This window comes from Primulina tabacum, chromosome 8 (genome assembly GCF_025594145.1).
Source record: "Primulina tabacum isolate GXHZ01 chromosome 8, ASM2559414v2, whole genome shotgun sequence".
Taxonomy (NCBI): Eukaryota; Viridiplantae; Streptophyta; class Magnoliopsida; order Lamiales; family Gesneriaceae; genus Primulina; species Primulina tabacum.
The window spans coordinates 8,817,175-8,828,150 of record NC_134557.1 but is presented as its reverse complement, the minus strand read 5'-3'; the positions used below and the strand labels follow the sequence as shown (position 1 = coordinate 8,828,150).

Below are 10,976 nucleotides of genomic sequence, written 5' to 3'. Positions count from 1 at the left end.
TTTATTTTTAATAAAATATTATATGTATTAAAAAATTATATTTATGGGAAATACATGTCATACTCTTTAGATTAAACTATAAGAGTTAATTAATGTAAATATTGTTGGTAGTTAGCTTTGACTAGTTGACTATGATTAAGTTGATTTATGACTAATTGGCTTTTATAAAGTTGATTTTGACCTGTAGACTTTGATTGGGGTGAATTTTGACTCAATGGTTTCGAAAAATTGGACTCTGCATCGTTGTAACGAGCTATTTACACTCATCGATTCGATGATATTTGATCGTAGATCGAGAACGAGATTATAATAAAATCACGATCAGCAAATATTTGATGGATTATGTTTGGAGCATCCTAGTCAAACAATAACTAGTAGGTGTCTTAAGTTGGTAAAATCATTTAGTTAAAATCCTGGTTGAGATTATAGAAATCCAGTTAAATTTATTATTAAATCTAGAATCTAGACTAAATAATACATCAAGTTGATAATTCATAAAGAAATATAACAAAAGTCGTATCCACTTAAGAGTTGGAATAGTTGGATCCATATGATTAATTCACTAAAGGTAAAGTTCGATAAACATCCAACTGTTAGATTAAAACCATACGAATGTACAAGATTAATTTGCATATTCAAACTAAAATTTTAAACTTTCATTATGTATTGGGCACGATAATATGATACACCGACAATAGATTTCTTAATCTTGTATGTTGAATACTTATCCACACTTAGAGAGATTTCTCAAATTATTTCATATAACCTTCTCACTCTAAATCACCATTTGTGGATACTGTTTGCACATCCATCTAACGCAAATCTGAATCAAATGGGCTATTAATGTCATTACCATGAAAGGATAATTTTCTTATACATGAAAACATTTTTTCATGTACTCAATTCTTAAGTCTGAATGAATCCCTAGAATTGAGTATATGCTATTCAGTGATGTCTAATGAGACTCTTTTTATCTTAAAGTCTCGTCTACAATAAATGATGACTTAACAGACTTTTAGACTTCATTATTTGTCTTTTTAATATTGCATCAAACATTTTCTAATGAAGCTAGATCGCGTTGTTCAACTGAGCACTCAATATTTTTATGAGCATTAATATACACATGATCATGATCAACAATTTGTGAAATTTATACGAATTGTTTGACAACACACATCTTAAATTGAGGTATTCTACGAATAAAAATCAAATATATGACTTGTATGGATAAAGGAGCATCAAATTGATCAATATTATGAAGTTTATCGCTCTCATTAATCAAGTTACTCTCAAGAAATTTTGTATTTCTTGATTTCACAAACCTTATAATTTGTTATTGATAGGAAAATCTATATCTTTTTTGACCTTTGACATATCCAATGAAATACCTATTAATGTAATCTAGTCTAACTTGCTTTCTCGTGTATTGCCAAATCTTACCTTACACAAGCATGCTCAAGCATGTATATGCACTACAAGAAATTTCAGAATCAACAATACACATACAACAACGGTTTTAACTAAAATCGTTGTTAAAAGTAGTGCAATTTCATAATCAACAACACACATACGACAATGGTTTTAACTAAAACCGTTGTTAAAAACTTTTAACAACGGTTTTAGTTAAAACCGTCCGTTGTCGTAGATAATTTTTTAAGCAAAAGACAACGGTCAAAGACAACGGTTTTTAGGGCCAATGACAATGGTTCTGTAAAACCGTTGTCTTTGAACGTTTATGACATGAACCGTTGTCTATTAGCGTGTTTTTTGGACAATCGACAACGGTTTTAGAAAATCGTTGTCGATTAGCGTGAGGTTAGAATAAAACACAACGGTATTAGCGACGGTTTTCCTACAATGTCGCTAATGTTAGCGACAATTATAGCTAAATCGTCGATAATTTCAAATTAGCGACGGTTTAATTTCAACCGTCGCTAACTTTAGCCATGGAATCAAGTAAATCCGTCGATAATTTGAAATGAGCGACGATTCAATTATAACCGTCGCTAACATTAGCGACTGTTGTAGGAAAACCGTCGCTAATTTCAAAAATTTGATACCACCTAAAATTCCCTCTATTTTCTTCCACCACTCTCTATAAATACCTGCAAATTCGCTTCATTTTTTTCCACTTCACTTCACAACACTTAAAATTTTTCTCACTTACACGATTTTACTACTTCACAACACTTAAAATTTTATTTCTTACACGATTTTACCACTTCAAAACAATTAAATTTTTTATCTCTTACACGATTTTATCACTTCACGACACTTAATTTTTTTTATCTTTTACACGATTGTACCAATTTTTAAAACAAATTTGGAATTAAAAGTATTTTCAACAAAAAAGTAAAACCACAATGCAAAACTATTTTGCAAGTCCTAACAACCTCAACATGTGAGAGTATCTAGTTTATATCATAAATGATGCAATACTCACTTCCTAATGACTTCCTTGAGTCTTACAATCATTGCACGATATTGGTAATATGGACTTTAAAATCAGAATCAATCCACCATATGTTCTAATTAATATTAGCTATATTTCTCTCCTCCATAATAGTCCACCATCTTCTTAGACACATATTATCATAAACTCATTTATTAACCATTTAAACTTATATGTGTTTTAGAAGATCGTAAACGGGCCATAACGTTGAGCGAGAGTGTTCAAAATATTGTGAACTGAAAATATCTAATATATCTCAACCTTAATAGTCTCAAGCCGAGCCTATATATCCCTCATGTGCATGACATGATCACGCACTCGAACATTGGTGAGCTTTATCGATGAAATTATATAATTATGATTGCATGAACAATATCATACTGTTAGATCGAACCTTAGATCTAGCAAAAAAAATCTTGTTCTTTATGAAACTATTTGAGAGACAATTAGATTGCTCTCAATTTCAATAAAGATTGATATATGAATTGATGGTTTCAATAATAACATTTGGTTTTTAATTCGCTGAGGTTCATACAACTTAATGATATAACTATTGAATTATATCAATTCTTAATCCATGGAAGTAAATTAAGAAAATAATTCAATATCATATCATAATTAATTATATTTAGCATAATGGAATTTCTTATGGGATAAAATTCACTATGTAAACATAATTAATCTATTTATATATATTTTGACCAAATGTGATCCAAATACTTTATGTAAACTTTTAATTCAACTGAAAATGATGTGACTACTCTTCAAATAACTAAAACCATACAAATCAATATGTGGCTAATTTTTAATTTTGAAAGTTATGTGAATTGGACCAATATAATTTTCCAAAATTTCTGCCCATTTTAAAAATCTCAATCGTATCGAGATGGAGGCAAAAACCGCTCTGATAATAAATGTTAGAAATATAACATAATATTGAACTAATTTCGATTTATATACGCATAAACATACGATGTAAAGATTGAAAATATAAATAAGAACAAATTCTAAATATAGCCATTAATATTGAATTTGAGATAAGAACTGACGAGATCTCACGAACACTGAAAACAATGATATTATAAACATTTATCCAATTTTTGAGATAATGTATTACTGAATTAATTGCATTGGTTTAGGAACTATGTATGCCACTTGGTGATGCCCTAGAAAGAGCGGCCTGTGTCATCCTTGTACTCGGGCAGAAAGAGAGGATCAAAGCAGGACCAGTCCAAAGTTTGTCCCAGGGAGCCAAGAAGAGATAGGGTGGAAGCCAGTCAAGGTCAAGAAAGAGTCATCTATTTAAACAACCCTTGACATGCAGCAACCCGAGAAGCATATCAAACCATTATAGACTCATACAAGCCAAGAATCATATTTCTTGGTCGGGAAAGACATGATTGAATAATACTGCCTGGGTGGAAAAGGTATCAGGTCAGGCAGAGAAGCCCTTGACATCCTGGGCACTTGCAACACTTTGGAGTCTTCCTTTACAAGGCAAGGTAAGGCAGGGTACATGAGAAGATTAAGTTAAGTGATCATTGACCTTGTCCACCAATAATCGAGGGGCTGTTCCCCTCTACATTTCCAAGCCATTCGACCCAAGCTTACCTTACCCGGTCATCAGCAGGAACCGTCCAGGTCAGTATTTCCTATACAGACCGACCATGAGGAGATTGGTGGGTCACCATATCTCGTAATAATTAACATGACAAATCAGCGCCCACACAAGACCATGGACAAGTATGGATTCCTATTGTCAGGAACATCGTCCAGGATTTGCAATCGAGGTCATATTCTCCCACATAAATACCCAGGTTTGCTAATTCATTTGAGACAAGAGATATTGCATTCTAATGTATTCAATAAATGATCTCTCTATTTAGGGTGTCATGTACTGACTTGAGTGTCAGAGTGGCCATCCCACCGACGTTTTCTTGTCGAGTGTTTGCGGATCATTTGACCTGAGCTCATCCTACCCAGTCCAGTGTACTCACAGTACCGGTCAAGCCACCGAGCTAATTCTACCCGGTCAAGAGTACTCACAGGCCAGGCCATACGAGCTTATCTCAACATGTCAAAAATCTTCAGAGGGAAAATATATATCTATGTCCGATCGATTGCTTACCCTGCTCACCCAATTGATGTGGACATCGTCGCCGCTATTTTTAGATATTCTCTAAGAAGCACATAGAGACTCGAGATTTGACAAATCTTGATGATATATCTGGGATATTAGTCAATCAAATATCAAGATATTTATTATCTTAATTTAGATATTATTTTTGATTATTTCATCTTAAATATGAGACGTCTCTCATATTTAATTTAATAAAGTATTTTGATCATAATTAAATTATATTATAAACTTAAATAAAATAATCTTACAGAATTGGATTTGCAATTTCCTAACTCGCTTAAATGGCAGCTCACCCCAACCTGCCAAATTACGTAAAATTAATTAAGTCCGTCGAACCACCCAACTCACCGCCTGGAAAGATGGATCCATTTACCATTTACCATTTACCAATGCTTTACAAGCCCCTTTTTACATTTCTACCGAGAGTTCAATGCCAAATTTTGAGATACGGAAACGCGATTTTAGTTTTGGGAACATCTGCTTTACTTCCTTCCACTGTCTCAGAACCAACGTCGTGGATTACTATTTGTGGACCCGGTTTACCCAACAGCGCATATAAATCTCTTGCTGACCTCTCCACGCTTGCCATTTTCTGTATAAGAAAAAAAAATCCCAATTTCTGTCGATTCGCTCCCACTTTAGTTTCTGTATCCACTTCCATTCTTGCTTTCGTTCGCCGTACTCCAGAAGACATTAATTGAGAAGAATCTACGTCGATTGTTCGTTATGTGTGTGTCTTTTATGATAATCGGTCGTTTGATGGTCTCCCATTTGATTTGATGACACGCGGAAGGTAAGGGAGAAGAAATGGAGCTGAAGAACAATTTTTTACCGGAATTTCAAGTCCAGCAGCCGGAATTAACGTGCTTGATATCGAGCAACAAACGCGATTCTACCCCTGTTCTCGGAATGTTTGCAAGGTATTTTTTTTAATTATTATTTTATATATCATTGTAATGTGCTTATGGTGTAAATTTATTCGCGTATTAACGTATACATGTCAATAAATTTATGTGTATTTGATTCTCCACACTAGGCTAACTGTTGTATTTATCAGTGTTTTTTAGACTTATTTTTTCCATTTTACGTACTGCGATGGAATTTGAAATGTGTATTAACTTTGAAAATGGAAAGGGTGAACAATTTGACAGAAATTAGTTTTATTTGACCTGTTGCTTTGGAGAACATGCAAGAAAGTGAAGCATATACAGCAGAAGGATTGTTTTGCTGTATATGGATAAATTCAGACGTCATAACATGATAAAACAGCCACAGACCCTTGTCCTTTATTCATATGTCCTTGGATTTCAAAAAACATGGAAGAAATTTCGTAGCGGTTGGTTTCATGGGCTATTTCATTTGGAGGAAGTTTTAAATGCTTTTATTGAAAAATGTTAGGAAGATTTCCTGAGTTGTGATGAGCTACTTAAATGCTCGTGCGCTGGTATTTGAAATATTTAGTAACTCAAAATCATCCTCGCTAGTCTCATGGATTTGAATCTGTGGGTAAGAAACCTTCAAAAGAACCTTTTTGAGATTGTGAGAAGGAATATAACTTTCTGTGATTGATGATATTTAGCAATGATTTGTGATCATTTGCTTAAAACCATTTAACTATTATGATTTGAGTGTAGTAAAACATTTCAAAACGTTTGTTTGGAATATTCTGCAAATGAATGTTTATTGTTCCATGAGAAGATGTTGGGAGTAGAGTGTACTTGCTTCATCGTCCATTTCATTTTAGCCAGTCTCCTGTTCTATGCCACCAGTACGTAACTGATGATCAAAGTGATCCATTGCATGGAATAATTAAATTGTTCGGGCTTTCCTTTGCCAATTTACATTCAAATCATATCTACCAGAATGTTACCAGGAAAACAGTTATCAAAGTTGTTTTCTTTCCGTCTTTATCAGACCTTACTGCTTTCTTAATGAACAATTATTCAGTTTCTTATCCTTTGCACCTTACTTAACCGTATAGGGAGACATTTCCCGCTCAATATTATAGATGGAAACATCTTGAAGTTCACTGCAACAACGACCAAAATATCCAGAACTTGGGTTTATCGAAGAATGAAACATCAAAGCTACCTAAACTCTCCTTTAACCGTCTTCAACTTACTGATCAGGAGTGTACTGGCCTTCAAAGGCGAAATTTTGGTCGTTTTGTTGCTCGTGGAGCTATCCTGGATGAAGAATATTGGGTTGGTTTTTCTTTCTTTTCCACTTCTTATAATATATGTATGAACCACCCAACCAAAATCATCATTTGGTTTTTTAGTTTGTGTTTGTATCATGGTATCTGTATTTTTCTGAAAGAACATCAGATTTCTTGTCTCCATGTTTGACTTAAAATGGCAGACAGCGGCATGGCTGCGAGCAGAAGCCCATTGGGAATCCTTATCTTACATGAGGTCAATTATCTGAATTTTGTACTACTTGATTGTGATTCGACATACTCCACTAATGCCCACCCACACATATTAAAGAATCTTTCTTCTGGACATCCTAAATTGTCAATTTTCGAGTTAATTAATTACAATGATTGTTTCGTCTTTTTCAGGAATGTTGATAGTTATAAAAGAAAATACGCCGAACAGGCAAGTCTATATAGATTGGAAGCGGTGTTTTTTAGATCAAATTTTAGCCCCTGAATTTTCTTTATCATCGATGACTTGAGTTAAGTTGATAAAAATATTTTTTTCTTATTCTAAGGTAATCCTTTCTTGGGGCAACAAAAACTAATCAGTTTGTAAACAAACGCTCCTTAACTTTTACCGTTATGAACTTTGTTACTGTCTTGTCTTGATGCACGGACACTCCTAAATTTTTTTCCTGAAGTATCGGACACGGATACAGATGTGACACGCTGGTACATGTGTTGGATACGGCAAAATCCGTGTGGTTGACTTTTTGTAGGTTGACCAGTCGGATACGTCTTGGACATAGCTATGATACGTCATGGACACAGCAGGATATGTTTCGGCAAATTTTTTTTTATATATATCTCTACAATTTTTAATACTATATATATATATATATAATTGTCGTATCCTAACCGTATCGTATCTTATATTATTAAAATTTGCGGTATCGCTGTATCCATATCGTATTCGATACGATACTCATACCCTTATCCATGCAACATAGTTGCACGGTATACAAATCATGGCGCTTGGATTTTTTCTAATGTTGTCAATAGCCCTGTTGCAGTTTGGTTGTGGACATCAATTGGCTGTGTGTTAAATACTATTTTCAAATATGCTTTCTATTTCTGGCAGAAGCTGATGTGAGCTTTGGATTTTTGTTCACTACAAGTTCTTGTGATGCCCCTCAAATCCTTTAGTGCCTTGCAATTTAATGATCTATTAATGGTCTATAAGTCTATTACAATCTCTCAATTTATTCATCTCATATCGGCAGGAATTTTATGCTTTGAAGCGAAGATGTTTTGGCCAGGAAGGAAAATCGTTGAACTGCTTCTGCTTAGTTGCTGTAAGTAGAGCAAACAGTGACACGAGTATTTCACCAAATCCTTTGAAAGTTTTGAGATAATTGTGTGTGTCAATTTTTTCTTCTTCATTTATTCAGTACCCTAATGCTATAGTTCGATAAAATCTCTATTTTTTTTTTCTGTTTATTAATCTATCTCATGCTCTGACGCACATTCCCTTTTTCCCTTTACTATTTATTATATTTATGATTTACTTAAAATAACCAACAGTATTCATATTCAAGATGATGTTCTCGCAAAAGAATTACCAGCCTAGTCTATGTTGATTATGTCAGCCTTAGAACCACACTATATCAACCTCATCCTAACCTGTACCAAAATCATCTGTTAGCACCATTCTTCTCTTCCTTTTATGTGCAACTTCAATTGTGCATTATCTGATCATAAAACGTTGGAGTTTCTCATACTTCAATTCCCATCCAGAGGCTCATAATACACTGATGATGTTTTTTTCACCATGCAGGTTAAGAAGGAAGAGAAAAATGTCAGAAGAACGGTCTTAAATAGTATAGTGGGAACTTTGGACTTAAGTATTCGGCAATTTGTGCAAGGAGAAACATATCCTGAGGTACAATCTCGTGACGACGAAATGTTGTTGATTTCAAACATGACCTAGCATTTGTTGTGTGAGATAGTTTCCTGATTGGAAATGGTGCAGCGTTTAACAGCTATAAATCAGGAAGTATGATTTGTCTCAGCAGCTTCACATCTGTTGTCGTTCTGTTATTTGATATTTTCCTGATTCTGCAGTCTCGCATATTGAGCCTCCTATTGCATTATATTTTACAGAGGAACATGTGCACTTTTATCTGATTATAATGTTGTCCCAAAAATTTGACCAAACTCTGGAATTTTTTTCTTAATTCGTAGGATATTAAGAGATATTCTGCTATATTGGCGAACCAAGAGCCCCTGGATATGCATAAATATGCTTATATTGCAAATGTTTGTGTGGCAAAGTTTGCTCGACGTCAGGGTATTGCTTCAAACATGATATACTTAGCCATGGATGTTGCCATGGTATCAGGTCTCGTATCTTAACTTCCAACATTGTTGCAGGTTCTGCTTGTTTGTTTTGCTCTGGATGTGTTATATATATTGCCCTAAATTAATGTCTTTTCTCCGATTACTGTTGTGCCAACAGGTATGAAGCAGCTTTTTGTTCATGTAAATGCAGACAACAGGCCTGCCCAGGATCTATACAGAAAAACTGGCTTCAAGGTACCCTTTCCCTGCCCAAGTCTGCATATTCTATAGTCCCTCTTTGATTATTGTTGAACTGTCATGTTTTTCAAATTCTCCACAAAGACGTCTCGAGGACTAATGACACTACTGATATGGTTTTTGTGTCCATCATTAAATGTTTGGCTAACCACGCTTGACCAACTGAGACTGCAAAAAAAGCATAGATCTATCTTATTTGATTAATCCTATTAAACATTTTTTCCATGTTACATTTGTTTTATATTTTAACATCTTGGGAAAACCACTTTTGGATGGATTGACATACATTTAGTTTGCTGTAATCTTTATGATGTGAATCTAGAAACAGCATTTTGGATGGATTGGCAGGTCGTCGAAGCTGCTTTGTCTCCTTTATCAAAAGATCAAAGGGTATTAATGTCCATGGATTTATAAAATTGATGTAAAAACATACCTACTTCCATCCATGTGTCGTGCACCAAGATATCGCTAACTCCTTCCCCGACGGTATCATTTGCGTCGGTATTGTTTTGTATTGTATGCTCATTGGAGTTAACTTCTTGTTGGTTTGTGTGTCTGTATCGTTTTGATATATACATTCTTTAAGTGTAAAAGGTGTAGAAACTATCATGTCCAGTTACAAAAGTTCACTGTTTACAGCCAGGATGAATATCATTTCTGAGTTACTGCTAACCATATTTCTAAATATACGTGTAAAAGGTTGGTCAATATGACTCACTTTTGGGTGCAAATTTCATGATACGTTTACTTTTTTATTAAATAGTTTTTATGAAGCCATATGGCAACAGTTATAAAATATCATATAATCATTTTATTTCCATATTGTTGAATTTTTTGATTAATTAGTTAATTGTCTTTGGCGAAAAATTTTAACACGTGGTATAATTCAGTGTTCTAAAAAGCTCGAAAAGCATCGATGTAAAGCTTGAAAGGAATTTAGCTTGAAAAGAATTTAGGACGAGTTTAATTATAAAAAAAGTCTTTTAACTTTTATTATAATTTTAATTATCTCAATCTGATAGATCAAATAATATATGAACATAATAAATTTAAGATCATGCATAAATTCTCACATTTTTCTAAACAATAAATATAAAAATTATAATTTTTAGTAGTTTTTGAGGTGGAATATGTAGAGATAAATGATGATAAACTTTTCTTTCTTGTAGCTCATCGCAGTTGTGGAACAAATGATGTGATTCTTCAATAACGAAAAGCAAACGTGCTCGAAAACGGAGTCACGCCCTCGATTCGATGAAATAAAGAGCGTCGTATTGTCTCGATTTTTTTGAAACAAGTAATTGTTGTGTGATATTTACCTCTAAGCTACGAAAAGTCTATCAACAAATAATCACGAAGATAATAATCGATCTCAAACGAACCTTCAAAGAACTCGTCTTTGAAAATCCGAGTGAAGAACAATCGACAAACGCCACAAGTACTAAACTTTGATAAGTTTGATTTGAGAAACACACAAAGGTGTATACAAAGCAAAGTTTTGAATTTGAGAGAAAAACTCACAAAATATGATTAAAACTCAATGTTCATTGTTCTAATTCGTGTTTACAATGGATTATATAATAAAATACAACAAAATCGTAATCTATGGTTTTCATATCTAAAATCTGCACTGCGGCGCACTGCGG

General features: G+C 33.8%; 1 protein-coding gene across 5 annotated transcripts; it reads left to right on the top strand.

Moving 5' to 3' along the window:
- The first annotated feature begins 5,160 nt into the window (after window positions 1–5,160).
- LOC142553616 (GCN5-related N-acetyltransferase 6, chloroplastic-like) lies at window positions 5,161–10,065 on the top strand. Of its 5 annotated transcripts, none has more exons than XM_075663997.1 (9): window positions 5,161–5,512; window positions 6,574–6,796; window positions 6,920–7,006; window positions 7,156–7,192; window positions 8,016–8,087; window positions 8,570–8,674; window positions 8,977–9,133; window positions 9,251–9,327; window positions 9,653–10,065. In XM_075663997.1, exons 2-9 carry the CDS (start codon window positions 6,666–6,668, stop codon window positions 9,725–9,727), a joined length of 741 nt encoding a protein of 246 aa, XP_075520112.1. In that variant the 5' UTR covers window positions 5,161–5,512; window positions 6,574–6,665; the 3' UTR covers window positions 9,728–10,065. The 5 variants fall into 5 exon arrangements, with proteins under 5 accessions (XP_075520112.1, XP_075520109.1, XP_075520108.1 ...); XM_075663994.1 differs by having other exon boundaries at window positions 5,164–5,512; window positions 6,954–7,006; window positions 9,659–10,062; XM_075663993.1 differs by having other exon boundaries at window positions 5,164–5,512; window positions 6,954–7,006; window positions 9,653–10,062.
- Window positions 10,066–10,976: the final 911 nt, after the last annotated feature.